Genomic DNA, 23,399 nt, shown 5'->3' on the forward strand with positions numbered 1-23,399 from the left:
CGCTGCAGCAGCATTGCACAACATCACAATCAATGATGTGGGACCTGTCTGATGCCGGCTCGTTAATCACTTACTAATTATAGCCCTCCGTGCTCTCCCGCTCCCCTCGCCTCCCCCCCTTTCCCCTCGTTTTCTCTTTCTGTTGCATTTGTTGCTTTATTTATCAGGACACGCTCCGTCGCTGGCAGAGTGGGAATCGGCAGGGAGGCCAGCGAGTCAGCACTTTATAGTCCCGTGTCACCGTCGGCGTAGGCACGACAGTTTTTGGAAAGATGAAAGTTTGCCTTTCTACGAGCGCGTGTGTGTGTGTGAGGGAACAGGGATTGTTGTTTAGAGTTTCTAAAGTCATCCTGCCAATGTGACTCTCCCCTCCGAGAAAGCAGAGGGCTTCATCATGTTTCGGGTGAGCAGAGAGGTCGAGTACAATCTCTCTGTCATCCCTGCTTTGTGCGGCCAGCTGAGGCCTCGTACCACCCTGTGTGCCACCTAGTGCCACCTCCACAGTGTGAGCGCGGGGGTAGAAGAAGATTGCATGGACAGACAGAAAGTCTCTGAGCACCGTTTTATGTCAGAAATGGAAGTAGGAGTTTGTGGTTTACTTTTTATCACGGTAGAAAGACATGCGTGTGTGTACTGTTGCAGCTACTGCAGACTACAAATTTCAGTTCTCTTTATTTTTCATCCCATATTGTTGTCATGTTGACGCAGGATGCAAAACCTACACAATCGATACCAAACCGGGTCTACTGATAATAAGATTACTCCATTTGGAGATTTCAGAATGGGAGTAAATAACCACAGTATCTGACAACAAGAACTGAGCAGTTTCTTAAGCTGCGTTTCCACCCAAAGTACCCAGAACTTTTAGTCCTAGTAATTTCAAGGAACTAAAAGGCTCCTTCAGCCTGTTTTTGTCTGTATTTCCTCAGTGATTGCTGTCTTTACATGACATTTTTGCAAACAACTATTACTACTAAAATGCAAACAACTATTTTTCTCCTAGAGAACTGAGATGACTATTATTTCACATGATTCTTATTTTACAAACAAAAACATTTATTGCATTCTTAGTCACATAGATAAATGAATCAACAGATGACATAGCATATGTAACTTAAAAGTCTCTTGGCTTGAAAACTTTGTGGCTCTGACTCCTCCGAGCAGACTGATCTGTCTCTGAGTGCCTACTTCCTTCTTCACACTTCGAGTGCTGTGAATAAGGAGGAGAAATGTGAGAACATTGATTGAGTTGTATTAGTTAATGCTGAATAAATTGCGACATGCAACATGTGAATGCAGCAGACATGATTTTTTTTTTCATGTGCAGCCTGAGTGACAATATGATGAGAAATGATGATGCCATTTGTTAAAAAAATAAATAAAAGGAATGTATGCTTTCTTCTGTAACGATGCTGATGTTTTGGAGCACATTGAACACTTTTGGAACATACTCCCTCTTGGGTAGGGACTTTTTTTGGGGATCAAATAATGACCCTGGTCCCTGTGGTGGAAACGCATGGAGTTCCTCCAAAGGTTCCAAGTTCTTGGGGAACGTTCTTGCGGTGGAATGGCAGTCTTATTTGACCCTATGCAACTTCCATCTCCATTGTCTGGCTAAAACCTGCCCAAACGCTAATTGTTTTTAGATATTATCAAGTCCTTATTTGCATCTTTTTGATTTAATCACATTGATATACATTTATCAAGATAGAAAGTTAAATTAAATTGGACTGACTCTAATTAGCTTTATTAATAGCAATTATTATTAGTCAAGCTGCTATTATCTCAAGTATACATCAAACTATGAGGTTGTATCTTGACACATTTGAGCTAAAGGTCACAGTGCAACTGTCCACAAATGTCCACAATGACGATGCTAAGATGATGGTGTTCGTCAGCTGTGGCTGAGAATGACAAGTACGTCGGTTTTGTATATCTGCTCTGTCATAAACCAAAGTATTGAACAGGATAAAGTGACGTTATATAACTTAATTTCTCTTTTATTTTGCTGCAACAACCTTCCTTGGTCTAGTATGACCAGTACTTTATGGTGGCTAATCTTAGCTAGCTTCACATAGATATTACCCTGCAGCTGACAAGACTGAGCCGATTCAGGTTTGTCTTTAAAGAATCTGCTATTATTCTGCGATTGCACTTGTTGCAGCAGTGTGCTCCAGTAACAGTTGAGCACGCTTGGTCCACGGTGGAACCTCTGTGATCTTTTTCCTTTCCTTTTTCATGCACTTGTTATGGTCTCCTGTGCTGTAGTATGTGCAAGGCTTCTCTATGCTGCAAAGAAAATAGAAATTTGGAGCTTGCTCAACTGTTATTAGAGCACAAAGGAAAAAAGGCGGGACTCAGGAAGGGTCAGTTCACCATGAGGTCTGTGCAAAGCGTCTCTAAATATGTTGCCAAAGGCTCTTTTTTGGAAAAAAGTTGCTAAAGGCTCGAAGGTTGCCACATCTAGAGCTAACTACAAATGCTTTTTGTCTTTGGCTACTGTAAAGTCAGACTGTTCATGTTGTTCGATCTTTAAATAAAAATGGCTACACACTGAAACATTCCCATGCTTGTTCTCTTTCTCAAACTTTCAACACCCCAAAAACTCTTTTGTAGTTTAAAATCCTGTGGGATCTGTCAGCCCCAGACAGAACTAATCGCACTTAATCACAGTCGCAGCTTGAAGGTCTCTGGCCGCGGTGATGTCATCATCGGGGTAGTGGAGGTGGCGTGGGAGAGTAGCGAGATCCTCGGTCTCACTTCTCCCTCTCTGCAGCGCAGTATCCAATCCGTCTCATCAATCACCCCCTTTCGCCTGATTTCGTCAACACTGGGATTGACTTGGGAGAACGCTTTGGTCCTGAGATGTAGTCTTCAGGGTCCCGATGTGGTGTCTCGTGTGTGTGTGTGTGTGTGTGTGTGTGTGTGCGTGTGTGTGTTTGTGAAAACAGTCCAAAGCCTGGCTTCAGGGAAGTGAGGGGAGGAAGTGAGGAGGGTGGCTGGGAGGGATGAAGGGATGAGAAGATGGGGGAGGAGGGGGTGAGGCTGAATGGGAGGCCAAAGGGGAGATGAGGTTTTAGGATCGAGGATCAGTCTTTGAGTGTATCAGTCCGCCTGATTGTCTGTCTGTCTGTCTTACAGTCTGTCTGACGCTGCAAATCTCTCTCCTACTGAGCCTGAAAGCTCCTCTGCTCGCCCCCTCCCGAGTCTTCCCAAGATCCCTGAGCTGACGCTTACTGTAACACCCCAAGTGTTTCCGTTTTTCTTTTTCTTTTTGCGTGGTTTCGTTTTAATCACCGGAACCAGGCCCAAAGTATGTGATAACTTCACTAGAAGTCTGTAGACTGTTTATCCTAAATTTTTAATGGCTTCATAGATTTCGGCCTGGTCATATTTTAATGTCCAAGAATTCTTTATCAAACAGAGAAACATCCGAGACTATTTCATAGACGTGTGGAATGTGAAAACACCTTTCTAGTGACAAACCTGGCACAGATATGAGTCTGTGTAGTCTAGCTCAGACATTTTAGGGGTTATAAAGATAAGAAAAACACTTTTTTTTTTAGTTGAATGGATATTTAATGTGTTTAATGTGTTAAAAACAGATATGCCCAGTGTAAATTTACTAGAATTTACTGGAAGAACACAGAAGAAAATTGAATAAAACATTATAATAAGTATGTTTTCAGCAATAGATGATGGAGTGCTGTTGTACTGATAATCATGGCTGTGATTATCTTCAGTCTATAATGGAATTAAAGTCATGCTGATATTCAGTACAACAGCACTCCTTCTCAAGCAACACATATACAGGTTTCTGCAAACTAGCATTAGCTTGCTAGCACTTTGTGTAGCTCTAGACATTACAGCAGTCCTGCTTTAGTTGTTCGAATGGATCCATAATCCATAATAGGGCTGTGTTATTAATATAAATTTTTTATCAAAATTGCAATGTGGCTTTCTACAATTTTCAATTTGTTTGAGGTGCATTGTTTAAAGGCAAATGTGTGTGTGTGTGTGTGTGTAAAACTTTTAGATAAATGAAGCAGAGTTGTCCTGTAGTACAAATCACATTCTACAAACATAAAAACATCTTTATTTATTTCAGATTCCTGCAAAAAAAAAAAATCACACTGTAGTAATTTTAACGCATTTTTCAATCAAAATTAAAATAATGATGCAAAAATTATTATTGTCTGTAATATTGCAAGTCATATTGATTGCTATATCAGTCAAAAATAATCGCAATTAGATATTTTATTAAAATCATTCAGCCCTAATCCATAAAACTGCCACAAGACTGCACAGGGTTTTATAACAGCAGGTCTGTGATTTTTAGCTTTTAGTTTCAAAGGCTGAACTACTAAAAAATCCATCTGCTGATTGTGAAATCTGTTCAGAGAGTGATCGTATAATTGAGCCGTATAAGCCATGTATATATTTATGCATCATTTTGTAACCATGGTAACGCATATGCATGCACGTGTGGGCGCTTCCTCTGATTAATAGGTCAAAAGCTGTTAAAACTGCTGTTCTTGTATTCAACTCCATGTATTTTGTCAGATTTAAAAAGTGTGTGACAGTGATCCCACAGTATTAAGCCCTGAATCATTACGATGCCTCCTTTTCATCCTGTCTGTGACACTCTTTATGAGCACTCATTGAATGCCTCTTGTCCAATCAGATTGTTTGGTTAGAAATAACTGGTATATAATCGTGTATAATCTCCTAATAATAATAATTGTTGTGTTTTTGTTACCTTAGAATTAGATGTTCATATTTACAAAGGGAACAGAAAAGGAGAGTGAGGAAGTTTTTGCAGTTTGCTCGCTTACCACTAGATGTCATTAAATCTAACCCACTTGTCCTTTAAAGCAGCACTATTCAACAAACAGAGGTTTCCTGAATGTATGTGTAAAGTGAAAGATGGCGCTTGTAGCGCGGAAGCCCACAGAGAATTATCACCTGATTCTGCAGCTTCTCACTCACTGAGTATTTTTAGCTTTGTTTAGGCCACAACTTCACTGTTTTAATTCACTTGGTTTCAGTAAAAAACTTTAAATACCCTCCACATGACATCTGCCCACAACCAACTGGCTGACAAATTTACCCACTAACCAACTTAGTGGAGCATTTAGCAGCTAAAGAGACAGATACTTTCCCTGAGAGGTGGTGGAGACCAAAAACAGAGCTAAAAGCAGATTGAATATTGAACATAAATTCATCAGGTGAATGCAAACATGATGAAATTAATGCTACTGTTCAGCACATCCACCTTGTAAGATGATATGTTAAAGTTGTGTTTAAAGTTAGTAATCAATAATGAGTAAGTTGCAGCCCTAGTTTAAAGTTACTACAAGAAACAGTCACATTTTGGTGATTTTGGAGACTCCTTTGGACAAAAGCGGTAGAGTTTCTACCACCATAACCCTAAGATATAACCTCAAAGATAAAATAATGTCAATGCAAATTTCCTACTGCTTTATTTTAACATGTCATTAACATACTGCTCACTGTAACTTTGCCTGGGAAAAAAATCTTTGTAGTATCTGTAAGCATTGACCAGGTACTCAGGCTGGAACCTACCTTAATCACCAGAAAAGACTTGATTTGAAAATTCAATGCAAAAGCCTCAATTATGGAGCCCATAACATCCTTGAATAATAAAAAAATAAATAAATAATTCAGTACCATGCCGGCCTTGTGTTGACACACCTTCAAATTAATTATTTAGTGTCAGATATGTAAAAAAAATACAGGTTTGAAATGACAACATTCAGTGGAAAATCTGTCATTAATGGTAAGCATTCACAGACGTGAAAGTTTTGCTAAACCTTAAAAAAAAGACTTGCCTCAAAAACAGCTCTGCCTGGAAGCAACATCTTTAATCCTTAAGGCGCCCTGCTTGGTCAAACACTGAGTAAGGATGCATTGTCGTCCGCAAGGTGCAGTTCTCTGCTGCAGCCAATTGGTGTCCTCGTGCCTCCATTGAAAATCCCTGCCTTTGGAGATGCCAGAACCTTAACTCCATGCTGGTGGTAAAACTCTTTCCACCCTCTTTACCCTCCTCCTTGCTTTCTCCACACGGCGCCTCCATTATTGTGGGCTTTAGCTCAGTTGCTCAGTCTTAATTGTTTCCTGAAGTTTACCAGGTTGTTTTTGAAAAGAAAAGACGCATAGTTATCCACGCAGGATGGGCAGCTCCATGACGAAAGGGAGGGGGGAAAAAAAAGAGAAGAAAGCGATACTGCAATCCTGCATTTTTGACACAGGTTGACAGATGTTGGGAGGGAAGAATGAGAGGTGGGAGCGGCTGGAGCGAGAGGATGTGGGAGTGAGGGGAGTTTCGAGCGGGAGGGAGGTGAGGAGCGAGGGGGGAAACAAGTGTGTTTGGCAGAAGGAGGCGAGTCAGGTGTGTCTGTTATTGGAGAAAGTGCGATAGTTAGGCCTCATTGCATCCTTGGCAGTCCTTCCTCTTGAGATTAGTCTATAAACATTATGTGTGTGTGAATGTGTGCGTGTGGGTGGCTGCATTGCGTTTGTCTGAATCCACCGTCTCAACGCTGACCTCTTCTTCTTCTCCTTTTCATCATCTCTCCGCTGACTCCGCTGTCAGAGTATTTACAGATGCACAACTCGCAATTAAACAACTCTCTCCTGCATGACCCCAAAACTAGAATTAAAACAATTAATTACCGTTAACCCATACTTGGGGTATAATTATCAGCCACCAAGCTAATTCATCCACACACACACACAAGCATACACACTTTTTCTCCTCCTCTCCTCACCTTCCTTCAACTTCTGGCTAAATTTAGAGAGAGAAAGAGGGAGATATCGGCGTGAAACTCCTGGGGAGAGAAATGCACGAGGCTGGCTGTCGGTAATTAGGTTGAGCCACTTCTTGCCATTGTTAACATGCTGCTTTAATATGAGAAGGACCCCTCCCTGACCCTCTTAGGCGTCTTCATTTCTACATGATGTCTATCTTTCCCACACGCCTCTCTTTACTTTCCTGATTATGAAATTCCACATCATCTCTTCCTCTGTTTTTATCTTTCCATTTTCTTCCTCTCAGTCCTTGGCCTTTCACACAAACCTAATTCCTCTTTTCTTTTTTAGAATTTCATGCTCCCCTCCATCCATCCATCCATCCATCCATCCATCCCTAACTGACTCTGCCCGGCTGGTGTATTTTTGGCCGCGTGATCTCTAGAAATAGGCTTTTCTGGTTGGCGAGGTCGCTTTGCTTAATTAAGAATGGCGAGAGGGAGTCAGAAGTTCACATCCAATTTCTCCTCTGTTCATCCGTCCTTCGCTTCCATTCCTGCTCGCTGTCTTCGCAGGATCTGGATCTGATTGCAGGAGTTGGTGGAGACCAAAAACACAGCTAAAAGGAGAGTGAATATTTGACTTAAATTCAGCAGATGAGCACAAACATGAGTTGAAATTAATGCTAAGGTTGCGCCATGTCGCCTAGATATATAAATAAGCTACTGCTTGCTAACCTGCTCACCACACCAACTTTGTAAGGCGATAATATGTTTTTTTGTTTGCGCCACAAGCCTCAACAAGACTAAGTGAAACCTAGTATATGGCTGGAACATGTGTGGTCTTTGTACTAAATTGTAGCCACATTGTTACACAGAGTCGGGCGTCATGTACACAACTCCAGTATCCCAGCAACACTTCTAACTACGACTACTGCGCACTAAATGAACGATTACATCTGCCATTACCAGCGGATTGATCACACTGAAGTGGACTGTATCACGACTGACCACCTCACCTGGTGTTACACTATATTTGGTGGATGTACTCAGATCTGGATGTGACTGCCTGACATATTAAAATGCTGCCTATGCTTTAACTCATCAGTATTAATGATGTACTTTATTAAATGTATGTAATATATCAGATACTTAAGTAAAGGAGTACAACGATGCAGGTTGCAGGATCTGGTTGGGAACCAAATGCAATGTAACACCGGCCTGCAGCACCTCACAGTTCCAAACAGATGTTATTTGGATAAGACGACCACATGTGTGGAACCTCATGGTTACTATTTTGCCTGAAAAAACATTAAAACTTCATGCATTAACCGCTTTTAGCCTGGTTCAAAATCTGCACCACAGTGGTGGACATTTCCCCCCACAAGCCCCTGATGCAACGGTTCTTACTCTCTTGGTCAAGCGACTGACTAATGGTTGAACTTCATCACCCACTAACTTACTTACTCAGCTAACCAGCAACTGATTGGGGTGACCTCTGCTGTCCAGCCAAAAAAAATCAAACACTGCAGGTTTAAGCTAGATCTGCAACAATCCGTTGATTAATTAAATAGTTGTCAACCGTTATCTATTAATCGCTTGCTATTTAGTTTTTTTTTTTTTTAAAGAAAAAGACTCAAATGTGAATACTTTCTGGTTTCTTCAGTCCTTGGACAAAACTGTAAACTGAATTATCTGTGCTGACCCTCTTCATTCTTCATTTCTACATGATGTCTATCTCTCTCACTCGCCTCCCTCCCTCTTCTCTAGCTGCATCTCTTAACTTTCCCCGATTATGAAATTCCACATTTCTTCTGTTTTTATCTTTCCATTTTCTATCTCTCAGTCCTTGGCCTTTCACACAAACCTAATTTCTCTTTTCTTTTTTAGAATTTCATGCTCCCCTCCATCCATCCCTCCCTCCCTCCATCCCCACACCCGCCCCCGTCCCCGCTCACCCTAACTGACTCTGCCCGGCTGGTGTATTTTTGGCCGCGTGGTCTCTAGAAATAGGCTTTTGTGGATGGCAAGGTCACTTGGCTTAATTAAGAATGGCGAGAGGGAGTCAGAAGTTCACATCCTATTCTTCCTCTGTTCATCCGTCCTTCGCTTCCTTTCCCACTCGTGTGTCTTCGCAGGATGTGATGGCAGCGACGATGGATACAGTAGATACAGTACTTGCGCATGGCAATCACCAGCAGCCATTATATTGTGCACAGGACTGCAGAGAATCAAAATTCAGGTCAAGCCCATTGAAGAGCGACAGAGAGAAAAAAAGAGACATGACTGTTTTTTTTTTCATACTTTGCAATGATAATGACATTATCGACATGAATAATGCAATGTCTGCAACGACCCCCTTTTTTTCTCCTCCTTTTTTTTTTTTTTTTACAACTCAGTGATTTTCACGCCGCTACAGAAGCATAATGTGCTGTCCTCCAGTTCACTCTATTGCAAGAACATTACAATCTGAGATGTTCTCAGCTTTTTCCAACTACTTTAAGGGCATTTCTCTGTTATACTTGCCACATCCTGGTTTGAATACTGATTCGATGACACTGCCTTTCCGTCCTTGCTTCTTTAGAAGTGATAATATTGACGTCTGATCTCTTTTTTTGCGCCCCTTCTGTCTCGGTTTCATATTGACAATGACCCAGTACTTTAATTGCCATTGTCAAGGGAGACTGTAAAGAGGGTCATGAAGCCTCCAGTGCATCATCCGCCTTATTTGGATGCCTCCACTAGAGCGGCTGGGAGGGGGGAAACATAGGGGGTAATGAAACAATACGCACACAATCCCATGTTACCAAACGAGCACTTCCTGTGCTTTACCCAAATCCCCAGTACAGCATGCCTGTCTCTTTTTAAATATTTGAGAAGTTTGTTTTCAGCTTGTAGATTTGTTTTTATGATGTCTCCTAACACCCAAACGACAGCGCTCTGTGTGTTAGTCTTGTGTTTGGGCTTCTTTAGTGCAGCGTAATTCACTTTTTGGACAGTTTCCCGCACCTCCATTTCAAAATTATGCATATTTTAAGTCACAATATAATTTGAGTTATTTGTGGGAGGGATAGTTTGGATTATTTGCATTGAGGTTGTAGGAGGTACTTATGTATAGTCAGTTGATTTTTGTTTTCTTTGTGAACACTAGACAATGACTGTTTCAGGACTTCTATTTCCAAAAACTCAGTCTCTTGAGTTTAATTTTAAACTTGTTGAACTGCTACAGTTAGATGTTCCTGCTCAGCAAGCTAGTGCTATAAGAAAATAATAAATGAAATGAGATCTTAGGCCACAGTAGCAAAAAAATGGAGCCCATGGCTGTATTTTTAAACCTAATGGGAAGTTTGAGTTAAGTTTTTTTGACTCTTTGAGGTTGCTGTAGTAGGTCAGTGTGGAGCGTTGAAGCCACAGCAGCAGATTGAGTTAACAGTGTGAAGTCAGCAGCTATTAGTTTTACCATGGTTGCATTACTAATTTCTGTTAATGGTAATTCCCATTATGTGTTAGCATCGAGCCAACAGACTACATGCTAGTTATTTATATGTGTATAAAATTGATTCAGCAATCCAAAAACTAGAAAGAAAAAATTGCCATAACATTTTCTTTCTCTTCCACCAAATATTAAGAATATTTTCTCAGCTTCACTTTGCCATCAGACAGCATTTTCTGACTGCAAACTGCCATTAAATATTTTACCTCCCAGAACACAGACTTGCCGGTGTACCGCTGCGTCCATCAGTCAGTTTGTTTGTGTTATTGTGCGACTTCTGTGTTTTAAAAGGTTAGGTCGGATTCACCAAAAGCCACACAATAACACCAACAAATTACCAGATCGAGGCAGCAGTAGTTCATCAACTCCTTTGTTCTGTGAGGGAAAATTACTGTTTTTCATTCAGGTGGTCACTTTGAGAGAGGGATATGTGGCTTATATTACAGCGGTTTCCATTTGGAAAAGACGATTTAATGGCAAAGTAAAGCCATGAAAGTTTTAGAGTAGATACATTTAACTGATACTTTTTTGGGTGGACCTTTTTTTTAAGTGGCTAAAAGTAAAGTGTGTAGCTTCTGTGTTAGTACTCCTCTCTGCTTTGTCAAACTTGGAGCGTACCAACTTCCATCTACTGTAGGTAACACACTGACTATAGTTAGGTGCCTCATACGACCCCACTTCAAATGATTCAAACTATCCTCTTAGTGTCAAAGATCACATAAGTGCAAATTAATCCTGTCTTGCTGAACGGCTCGTATGAAAACATATAGTATGTGTTTCCTGTTTGTATTCCTGCAGCAGCTTTTTGATTGAAATGCTTCTTGTCCAAGAGCTCTGTGCCATTTATCAAAGTTATTGCCTGAAAGGGAACAGGGAAGCTATTTCTGCAAATAAATTTGACGCTGTATTGATGGGTTATGGCTCGAGTTTGATGAGGATGTCTGTCAGTGGCGTTTCAAATTGAATGCGATCCTAGCCGGCGGTAATACAACTCAGAATTACACATCTATTGATGCAAACAATGCACTGGAAAAACAGTAATTGTGGCTCTACAGATGCAGATAATGGGAATAAGCAACGATTCAGTAAGATTATTAGCATGCATGAAGTTGCGTGTGTCTTCTTGTGTTTATACACTTATTTAGTGTGTTTTTTTGCAGGGTTCTCATCTGTTTACGTGTCTCTCTGTGTTTAGGAGATGTACTCCAAAGGTATGATCCTGGCCAGTGCCATCAGGCAGGTACGAGGACTGGGTGACAACAAGTTTGAGGTAGTCACCTCCCTTCGAACCTTCATATTCCGAGCTGAAAGAGAAGGTACAACAAGTGCATCCTTTACTCTTTTTTTAGTGTTTCTCAGACATCTATCAGCTCCTCATTCTGCTCTTTCTGCTTGTCAGTCAGCCTCTGTCACTCTGACCGTCTGATTCCCTGTCTGGCCTTGTTTTTCTCTCTCTCCCTCTCCCCTGTTTCTCCTCCTCCCTCCCTTGCTGTTTGGCTCTTTCTCGTCTCTCTCGGTCTCACTTCACTCTCTCTAAATGCCTTTCTGGTAATCTTCTGTCTCACCTCTTTCTCCCTTTCTTCACATGCAGTTTTCGCTCTGGCATTTTCTTTTTCCTGATACCTGCTCTTAAAAAACACTCGCAGTGTGATTGGAGGTTTTACATCACTCAAAATCATTTTTTGCAAGACATCTATATGCAAAGAAAAAGTTCTGCAATTTGGGAAAATTTGCTTTCTTGCAGAGTGTGATAAAAGATCAATCTCATGTCTGTGCATTAAGTACAGACTTGATTTGGATGGTATGTTAAAGTCTTTCACCCGTCCACTGTCAGCCCAGCAACTGGCGATTGCTATTCCACAAGCTCTCATAGCTCTTTCAGTCAAAAGACTCAGACTAAAATGGCAAGAAAGGAAACATTTTTGCTCCTATTTTCTTTATTAAACCAAACAAATTCAACTATAAGTCTTCTAAATTGAAGTTTTGTCATGAACTGATCTTAATTTCCTTGTTAAGTGTCATTCAAACGCAACAGAAACAAAATATAACTCACTAAAACGGCCTGCGTTGGTCTTTCCAAACAATCATCAACTCTTATTTGTTTTAAATAAGCCCTTAATGCTCAGAGTTAGGTGTGAAAATATTTTGGCCCTATACAATATTTTCCCCCCTGCCTCTCTCTGAAGTTGCTAGCCTCTTTGCACTACTGGATTAGCTCACTGAAGGAGAGTCTGTCGCCTAGCAGTAGCAAAATAATATTTAATAATATTTCCAAGACTCTGCAGCTCACGCCAAAATTATCTAGATGGATAAATAGCACTACGGGTCAGAGGAATTTTTGGGTGAACTGTCACTTTACCTTTGGACAGAGCAAGCTAGTTGGGGAATGGGTGATTACAGGGGTGCTTAGGGAGATCTTGGTGGCAGTAATGACTTTATGTCCCTGTCTGACCCCTCTGAATGTTACGGGGCAGAGCGTGTAAAAAAAAAAAAAAGTCTCAAATCTCCCAGGAACCGTCCTTTAATAGTCTCGTTCCTCCTTCCTCTCTTCATCCCTCTGTCAGACAAAGCGAAGTAAGACTCGTCTCTTCTTATCGTCTTTCAGCTGAAAGCTTTGTCTGTGTCGGCCGTAATGAGAGGGGAAACAGACACTTTCCGCTCCTCACCTCCTGCCTGCTTGATGGCGGTCTATTAGGAAGCTCGGGTCAAACTGCTCATTCTCTAATCGAGGGGCCGTTTCTGAGGTCAGATTCCGGCTGCCCTTTGATTTATGTGAATGAGTGAGATCTGAGTTTCTCTCGGCTGTGACACCGAGGACGTTTAACTCGCCGCGTGGTGCAGAGTGATTATTTGAGAACATGGTAGAACAGGACAGGTATTAGTGAACAGATGACGGAGATGTCAATGCAGGTTATTGACATATTGACATCTGTTGAGCCTGGAAAAGAATGATCAATATTTGACCTCCTCATCAGTGATAATATGCTTGTATTTACATCATTTACCCTTACTCTGCTTAAATTTTCAAACATATAGTATTAAACGTTTCCACCACTGTTTTACTCTGCAACAGCCGTTGTGGACAGCAGCATCTGATACAAGCTTTGGTGAAATCTAAAACCCTCGTTGACTCAACTCATTCTTGAATCCGAAACACTTTGAGGTTTTTGTGCCTACAGCGCTGGAAAGCAGCTACGTCCATTTATCCAAACCCTGTACCTGAGTACAACTTTGAGGTATTTTTATTTCCATTTTCTGATTCTCTGTACTTCTACCCAACCAACCACTCCACCAAGAGAAAAAGGTTTTACTTGTTACTTCACTAAATGTATTCAATATCTTTTTGTTACTTAACAGTAGGGCTACACGATATGGTAAAAAAAAAAAAAAAAAATCATTGTGACTCACATTCACAAGTAGTATGAATGACAACTTTTGTATCCCAGTTGTCATTTTCACTGAAAAAAAAAATCATTATGATGTGACAAATATGTTTTTTTTTACATTTGGAGAAGTCTTATGAGAGTTTCTTATTTTGAGCTAACAGGAGCCTCATCTGTTAGCTCAAAATAAGAAACTCTCATAAGACAGAATTTAAGAATTCATCTCCCATAAGACAACGAAAGGATGATTTTGAGAAAAACTATTTTCCTCTTGGTAACTACGCTTTGAATTTCTTTGCTGAATTCTTCCACTACATTGTTTTGGACACTAAATAGAGGAAAACCTTCAGTCTCTTAACAGTTAATAGCAAAAACAATAAATGAATCCAAAAAACACTGCACCTTTTTATTCATTCATTGGCTTTAGGTCTTGTGTGTTGGTCATCAACCACATTTCTTATGATACTGCCTAACATTTGCATTGGATCACACATTCAAACTACTGTTGCGTCAGAAAAACAGCAACATAGCCAAAGACTCGCCCTTTAAACTTTTTTTCATCTATTTTCACCACACTGAGCACCAGCGAACCTCCCTCTTCCCCCTGTCGATTCGGTGCATCATCATATCGATGACTGCCAGCTTTTTTTTGTCCGTTTATGAGTCGCAGGTCCTCAGCGGCGTCATTTATCACGCTGTCTGCCAGCTGATCGTCATACGTCACGCTCAGCCGTCCTGACAAGAGCTGGGAGGGGAGGAGGCTGTCTGATTTGGAGGTGGCCTCTGACCGCCTGGGATCGGTGGGAAGCCTCATCCAGAGGTGGCTGCCGCCGTCAGAAAAGAAAGGGTTGGGAGGAGAGGAGAGAGACAGAGAGAGAAGGAGGAGAAAACTTGGCCTCATCACCTCATGCATCTTTAAACAGGCCCACTCGCCTTGTGGCGGAGAGTCATCAATCTTAAGGGAAACACATGAGAAAGAGGGAGACATGAGGAGACAGAGCCGGGAGAGAAGGAGTAGGTTAGTGAAGTGGAGGTAAGGAGCTGCTGGGCTGATGCACTACACTCTTAAAAAATACAGGCGCTACCTAGAACCACAAAGCGTTCTTCAGCTTGTCCCCACAGGAGAACCTTTTTTGGTTCCTTGTAAATCTTTTTTATAAAGGTTGCACTTGGAACCCTATCAGAGATTTCTACCTGGAACACAACAGACAGGAAGGGTCATACCGAGACTCTACAGAGAGTCTTTCCATGGTGTAACGGTTCCACCCAGAACTCTGTCAGGGGGCTCTGTTGAGAACCTTTCCACCCTCTAAGGTTGCTTACATGAACCCACCAAGTGGTTCTACTGAGATCCCTCTTTATATTGCAGTGGTTTCATGTAGAACCCACCCAGGGGTTCTACTGCAAACACTCTTGTATCATCCAGAAGGTTCTACATAGAAACCTTTTACATTCTAAGGGTTTTCTCGAGAAACCACCCAGGGGATTTTACTGAGGACCCTTTTATATTACAACAGTTTTATCTAGAACTCACCCGGGGGGGTTCTCCAGAGAGCCCGTTTTATATTACGACGGTTTCAGCCAGAACCCACCCACGGGATTCTACTGAGAACACTTTTATAAAGGGTTTTATCAAGAATCTACCCAAGAGGTTCAACTAAGAGCCCTTTTACAATTCAAGGGTTTTTTCTAGAACCTGCTCAGGGGGGTTTTACTAGGAACCCTTTTATATTCCATAGGTTTTATCAAGAAATTTTATCAAGAACCCACTTAGAGTGATCTGTTGTGAGCCCTGTTTATCTTCCAAGGGTTTTATTGAGAACCCAACCTTGACAAAAGGATCTCAGCAAAGATTTCACAAATTATTGAAAATCTTTTTGTTCCAAAAAGGGTTCTTAATGGAATCGTTAGTCCTACAAAGAACCCTTGACGAATCCTTGTTCTTCAAAAGGAAAAGGTTCTGAATAGAATTTCAGCCCTTCAGGAAGAACCCTAATGGAGCCCTTATTTGTCAGAGTGTAGGGGTGAGAGGGGGGAGAAGATGGTGGAGCGATGGTCAGACGAGTGGGCGAAGAGTGTTAAAGGCATCCTGTAGGGATTATTAGGAGAAGGGGATAGGAGACACAAGGGAAGGAAGGGCTTAAATGAGGGAATAACAAGGACGGCGAGAGGCAGACACGCAATCTCGGTTCGAAAAAGCAACAGAGAGGTAAAGGCGGAGACGGCAGGGAGAGATGAAAAGGGCAGAGTGAAGATGGAGAGAGGGAGAAGGAGGAGGGAGAAGTGAGTGAATAATTGAAGGCCACCGGAGAGAGTGTGCACACAGCTGTCGGCTGATTCTCCACTTGGTCCGCAGGTGGCCTCTTCCCTCAGGTACTGTCAGCTTTAGAGAGGAGAGATGGAAGGAGGAAGGAAGGCAGGCAGAGAGGGAGAGAAGGAAGGAGGGAGTGACGGGGAGAGCAGTGGCAGTGATGGCGGGAGAGGGGGGGCGGAGAAGAAAGTGCGAGGAGAGGAGAGTTTGGCAGGAAGAGACACGGCGGAGAGTGATGGAAAACGGTCAGGACAAGGAGGAGAGGTGTGGAGGGGGTGCAGACAAATACGCTACAAGGGGGGGAAGATGGGATTTATGGTGTAAAGAAGTGTTGATGATTTGTATTCTGATGCCTTGGCAATTGCCTTTCCACAAGCCTGCTCCGAACACATGTTGGTTTTGTTTGAGATGACAGGAAGGAGAGTTAGAGAGAGATGTAGAGAATAAGTAGAGAGAACAACAAAATGGTTGGGAACAGGCCAGAGAGAGAGAGAGTGATGGCAGAAATATAAACCCAAGAGGACATAGAGTGTAAACTGTACTACATATTTCACTTTGCATTATTTTACATTTTACTGCACAGTGGCTGTTTCTAGTCTGTCTCCTTTACATAAACCTGCATTTGTTTAATTTATTTTTGGCCACTTGAGGGCAGCAAAATAACCTGTGAGCACAACACTGACATATTACCACCATATAAAACTGTGATAGTAGCATGTTAGGATTTATTATTATATATTATATATATTATATATTTATTATTTCCTTTAAACTTAATGTGATCTGCTTTCTTCCTTTAATAAGATAACATAGAAGAAGCCATCCATGTCCTAAAAACCTTCAAAAAAGGTCATAAATTGCAAAACTAAAACAATGCACCTGCCAGTAGCAGTGCTTTTTATAAAATGAAATAAAAAATAATAATATAAAATTACAATGTAATGTCATAGCAGATATTGTCATAGTCCAGGATGGTAATTGCAATATTTGAAATATTGTTGCATCCCGACTGTTCACACATTTTAACAAAGCCTTTTTTTTTTTTGGAGTCTTTTTTTTGTGTCCATCTGAATTCCACTCTGTTTTTGTCTCCAGCAGTTCCTGAGGGAAACATCAGTACTTAGCTGCTTTAGATGAAAACTCGAGCCATTAACTTTGTTTGTCTGCTGTTTTATGGTGGGCAGGTAGAGTACAGTGTGTTGCTCAGTTTTTTTAAACTGAAAACCGTGAACAAATGGTTGATCAGAGCGATGAGACTGAAAAACAAAACAAACAGACAATAAAGATGTGGGCTGTAATGCCAAACGTTGAGCTGAAAGATGGTAAAACACTCCTTGGAGCTGAGTTGGAGCAGGTGACAATTCTCTGTAGGGATTTATTTTTGTATGAGAGACACCTTTCACAGTTTTTCTTTGTAAATCTATAAAATGGATCTTTAATAAGCAATGACACAGTTGAGCCACTATGCCAAGTTAGATCTCCTCCATAAGAAATAATTTAATTCCATTTTTAATAGATTCTGACTAATGATGCTGGATTTTTAGGTTTCAAGATGCATAAAATGCACATTTTTGATGAAATTCACATAAATTTGATTAATAAAAGATTGTAACCAATATATGTATGAGACACTTTACAGTTGAAAACCTCAAAATGGTATCTTTGGGCTTTTTGTACTGTACTTTTTATGGTACTTATTTACTGGAAAAGAGTATTTATAATCTGCACTCAAGCAGACATACTGTGACATTACTGAAATGTTACTCAACTACAGGTAAAACTGTTGTTAAAAATACTTAAGTAAAAGTACAAAGTATTCTTCTCAGAAACTTCTCAGTTACTTTTTAACTGTTGAGGTTTAATGATTCATCAACAGCAAGTATTCAGTCAAAAGAGTTTTCTGTTCCTCTAAAATTCTCTGCACTGTTTTTTTTTAATTCATATGGTCATTGGCATGATTAAACTTATTGGCTACAAAAATGAAGATGAAAGGTTTGGATATTAATTTAAATTGCACGCCTGCTCAGTTTTGAAATATAGAAGTGAATAAATACTCATACAAGTACAAGCATTCCAAAAAAAGAGCAGTTATAATTTGTTATTTCCACCCCTGATTAACTGACATGTATGAAGACACCAGTAGGTCTGCTGTAAATGGTAATTCTGTGTCGTGCATGTGTGTTGGGGTGAGAGGATTAAAACTAGAAAAAAAACAAAGCAAGTGACCACAATCCCTCTGCTTTGTTTAATTTTCTCTTTTTTTTTCCAATTGTCTTTTTTTGCTCCGGTTGATGGAGACGGCGTGGGCGGCTTCTAAGATCTCTGTCGAGCGCTGAGTGGACCTGGCTCTCATCTTTCAACGAGGATTATCTGCCGCTCTCCTCGTCTCTCTCCATGCAAAGTGGAACAGTCTTTCAAACACACGGTTGTACGTATATCCCTCGACAAGTGATGAGCGATGGAAGCGGCCGTCTGGTTTTTCAGTGCAGGAGAGTCGCCGTGCGTTCTTTTTATATGCATGCAGAGGTGAGGGCATGTTTGCACGCGGAGTGGAAATCATTTTGGCAAGCACGCCGGAGGTTCATGTGCGAGACTGTGTGCACAAACAAACAAAAACATATATGGCTCACAAGGCGGATGCACATATGCTAACAACGCAGGCGTACGGGCACTGCCACTGTTTCTCTCAAGTTTCTCTCAGTCCTCCCACCTCCAGTCCTCCCTCCCGCGCTCGGATTGACAGCTCGGGCGAAGAGGAGAGCGGAGGGAGTGAGGAAGGCCCTGAATAAATGAACAGGCAAATAAGTGAGCGCAGGACAGGTAATGGAACTCAGAAAGCAGGGTGGGAACAGAACAGTAAAGCCTAGTGATGTAAAGAGCAGTCAATAATTGAGTAGGCCATGCATTATTGATACCAGCTCTTTGTAAATTCATAAGAATCTGGGGGGTAGCCAGACCAGAGCTGAGTTTTGGACCAGGCAGCGGATACAGTATTTGGGAACTCGGGGGGTCAGAGTGTGTAGTGGCAGAAACTTTTCTTCAGAAGTGGAGATGTTTGCATGCAAAGTCAAAGACGGCACATGTCAGCAAAGGCTGGAAAAGGTCAGGAGATCACAATCAGGGAGCTAATTAAGGTCAATTTAGGACAATGTCAGACTGACAGTGTCCACAAAATGATTGACGTGCCGCTGAGAAAGACTCCCTCTTCCTTCCCCTGTCACTGCAGGGTGGTTTGAGGACGCAGCAGGAGGTCACTTTGAGGGTAACACGAGCTCACAGTCGGAAAAAACAAAGTAGAGTTAGTCTAAAAATAATACGGGTAACACACATACACAATGGTGCACACAAGAATTGAATGATTTTCTCAACGAAAAAGGAAAAAAAAGCCACCCGAGGACAGTCAGACCTGAGGATAATTAGATCCAAAACCAGTCAAGCAAAACAGACCCAAATAGAGAGATGACACCGACACTAGAAGCAGCATGATAAGCCACCCGGTAACAAGCACCTGGGGTCAAAAAGAGTAGCAGATACACTCTGAAGTGTGGGGCTGCAAAGAATGATTATTTTCATTATTCAGTAATGTGCTGATTATTTTCTTAATTAATCAATAAATCATTTGCTCTGTAAAATGTGAAGAAAATAGTGAAAAATGTTGTAATTTTTCATAGTTGTTGAAAGTTTTATCCAACCCAACAGTCCAAAACCCAAAGATATTCAATTTACTGTCATGCAAGAGAAAGATAACCGTCAAATCTTCACGTTTAAGTAGCTGGAACCAGCACATGTTTGATGTTTTTGCATTAAAAATTACAATTATTTGATAATATGTATTGATAAGTTTTTGGTTATTCGATTAATCAACTAATTGTTGCAGCTCTAGAGAAGTGCAAGAACATTTTGACATTTTGAAAGACCTGAGGCCTCGTTACACTGAATATAAAGATGTTCTGATTCAATACCAGTGAGTTTAAACACAAGAAACATATAATTACAATATATAACTTAAGTATGGATTCTATTTACATGTAATCAACTAGACTTGGATTCTGTAAACTTGCCAAAGGCTCTAAATACCGTTGTTGGTCCGTCTGTCTTTTGCTGTCCATTTGCTGTCTGTCTGTCTGCTCATCTGTCCATCCATCTCATTCTTGTGAACACGATATCTCACAAAGTCCTTGAGGAAATTTTTTCTTTAGAGTTTTTATAAGACAGGATGTAAACTGCAACTTGACTGTCTGGCGGGGTTCACAGTTAGGCGGTAGTTCATCCCTGATATACTTCCACCGCTGCAGGAGATGGTATTGGATTCGGTAACCATCACCAGAGGCGTCTGCAGCTGATATTTTGTCGTAAATTACGTATTTATACTTCAAAACCAGACAAGTAATCATAGCGTTTGTACTCTGGCTAGTTAGAAATGTTTGATTTACCTTTGGCCTGACATCCAACTTGATGCATGCACAATTTACTTGATCTGGATCATGCTGTGGCGGCAGCTATGACTGATGCCGACTTAAAAGGATACAGGAATGGAGCACTGCAGGAAGTGGATGTCATATTTACAGTTAGACACAGGTGATCAGGTATCACTGAAGGAGACATGCAAAATATGACTTATATTAGCTGTTACAGCCTACGTGCAAATTCATCTCAGTCATCTGGTTAATGAGATGTCCAAAAAAAAATCCCTTTTTCACCAGTCCAGTACCTGCTCACCTTCCTTTGTTGCCTCACTCTGAAGTGCTTCGAGCAAGACACAGATTCTCCACCAGCCTTTTTTTGTTCTTTAGACGAGCTGTGGGAAGAAAGTAAAAAGACACATTTTTCCATCGCAGAGATCAATAAAGTATCACAAAACAATTATTCTCTCTGTTCTTAAATTGGCATGCTTCAACAGTATAATTTGTTAAACTCCCACAAACATTTCCTCATGTGTCCGTAGCCTACACAGCTAATAGTACAATTGATTTCACTGGCATGATTTCTGTGATGGTGATCCTTCCTCTTTTGGCAACGAACTGTCCCATAATAAGCATAATAATAGATAATAGAGTGAAAGAGAGAAGTGGTTACACAAGTAAAGGTTTTCTTCTGTACCCTGAACATCTCAACAGACACAAAACCTATTTGGAAAAACAGGCATCAAGTCCCCAGTTTGAGGAAGATTCATGAGATCCTTGTTTGCTCGTCGGTATCCAAAAATACATTTGCTGTTTGACCACGCTAATTTTCGCTGTTGTTCTGAGAGCACCGCTTTGTCACTTTGCATATTTCAGAAAAGCGTCAGTCATTCTCACCGTTTTTGTTTTGTGGATGATGAGTCGATATCCGCACAGGTTTGAATTGAAGTGCGTTTACTTTTCAAAAACTTTGTTCGTTTATGGTTTTCTTTTTTAGAAAAAAGGGTGCCTTGTTGCCTTTTCTCAAATTTCCAGGTCCGTCCCAACTGATTGCTAGTTTTCATATCAGTTTACAGAGTTTTTTTGATTCCTCTTTCGTAGTCTCTCTCTGTCTTGTATAGCACACTTGCTTTGGACCTGTGATGTGCGTGTGTGTGTTTACAATTCTCTGGTATCTCTTGTGTTTCCACTTTGCCGGCTTTGATAGCGCAGTGTCTTGGGCGGTAGGGGAATGGGCTTTACAGCGTCAGCCTCATGTCTTCTTTTATGTCCGTTTGAAAAGTTGCAGAGGCAGATATCTGAGAGGCCGTTTGAGTGCACATCGTTTGAATGTAAACCCTGGATGCAACATGATGCGTTATATTGCTATGTTTGAGTCATTTAGCTGTGCGGTAATCCAGGGTGATCGACAATAAGTAAGACATTCAGTGTCCAGTTCAAGGACAAACCATCTTTGAAGACACTGAACATCTGAAGTGCCAGTTACAGGACACTAATCATATCTTAGCATCTGTAACTAAGCAACTCAGGCCTGTCAAGCTTTGGGTTTCTCCATATGCATGAGGTTGTAGTAGCGGCACTCTTAGCAATACTGCTTCAAAACCACAAACAGAACAAAAGTGTAAACAATGGTTATTTTTGCCTGAGACTGTTCCTTCTAGTGCCGCCCGACAGCACTCTGATTTGCTACTACTAGAGTGCTCTGATTGGCTGTGAGCACAAGTGTAGATATTAGCAGTTAGGAAACATTTGGCGAGGAGATGGTGGCGGATGATTGGGTCAATCTCAGGACTCTCACCCAGGAGACTTCATGTCCCATGTAAAGCTGAATATCACTGCTTTTTCTTTCAGTCTTAGACGTCTTCTTCTTATTAATATTATTTTATTATCAGTTTTCAGTTGTGGTAGGTCAGGTAGGTCAATGAAAAGATTATGCTTGATGGTTAAAATAGACAGACAATGTTATAAGGACGTTTTGGCAATCACAGGACATGTTCTTGAGTCAATGAGTACTAGCAGTTGTAGGGCAGGACTAGGCTGAACATTTGAGGAAGCCTTTTTTCTGGTCCATTCATTCCTGTGAGAGCTGATCAGCAGTGTTGGGCACGTTACTTTAAAAAAGTAATTAGTTATAGTTACTCACTACTTCTTCCAAAAAGTAACTGAGTTAGTAACTGAATTACTCTATAGTAAAAGTAACTAGTTACCAGGGAAAGTAACTATTTCCGTTACTTTAAAAATAAGTTGTTGTATGTCAAAGAATTTGAAAAATGCTCTGCCATCATATCCCTCTGCATCTGTTCCGGTTTGTGTGTGAAAACACCGGCTCTGATTGGCTTACCATGACACATGACTCTAACCCTCAGCCAATCACAATCACTTCTATCGCATCTATCCAGGGGGTGCATTCAGGTAGCCTCGTCCCCCTCCTCCTCCTGTCAGCCTCAAAGCGTCTGCCGTCCTCAAGATGGAAGCAGCATTCTTGCTGGCTGACAGTGGGGGATGGGAACGAGGCTAGCATTCAGGTGTAGCAAACACAGAAACGTTAGCAAGCTTTGGAAAGCATTGTCTAATTGAATGAGCAGGGACAAACAGCCTGGAGTCATAAGAAGTACGTGCGCTATTCTCGAACCTGAATGCACCCCAAGTCTTGGATGACAAATAAACAGAGCAGAGTAGACTCGCTACGGCTGGTAGTTTCTTCAATTTATTCAGAGTAAGTAACGCACCGCTTTTGACCGTCAGTAACGGTAACGGCGTTGTAACGGCGGAAAAAATAATTAGTTAGATTACCCCGTTAGTGAAAAAATAACGCCATTACGTAACGGCGTTATTTATAACGGCGTTATTCCCAACACTGCTGATCAGTAACCTATGAGCTTCCATGGTGGAGCTTCTGCATTTAAACTTCCTTCGGCCAAGCTGCTAACTTCCAGTTCAGAGAGAGATAAACTTATTTAATCATGCAGCTCTTCTAGATTTCCAAGATTTTCACTGAGTGGATCTAATCCAGATAATCAAATGAGGCTTTTTGCAGGA

At 41.2% G+C, this 23,399-nt stretch overlaps 1 protein-coding gene across 2 annotated transcripts in view; it reads left to right on the forward strand.

Moving 5' to 3' along the window:
* Nucleotides 1-23,399, forward strand: part of arap2 (ArfGAP with RhoGAP domain, ankyrin repeat and PH domain 2) — a 169,915-nt gene that overhangs the window by 22,064 nt on the left and 124,452 nt on the right. For both annotated transcript variants that reach the window (XM_084711724.1, XM_084711725.1), the window contains exon 8: nt 11,459-11,579. In XM_084711724.1, coding sequence (XP_084567850.1) covers nt 11,459-11,579 — 121 coding nt within the window. The remainder of the gene's footprint in view (nt 1-11,458; nt 11,580-23,399) is intronic.

Source organism: Lutjanus erythropterus, chromosome 23, assembly GCF_056507025.1.
Source record: "Lutjanus erythropterus isolate fLutEry1 chromosome 23, fLutEry1.hap2, whole genome shotgun sequence".
NCBI lineage: Eukaryota > Metazoa > Chordata > Actinopteri > Lutjaniformes > Lutjanidae > Lutjanus > Lutjanus erythropterus.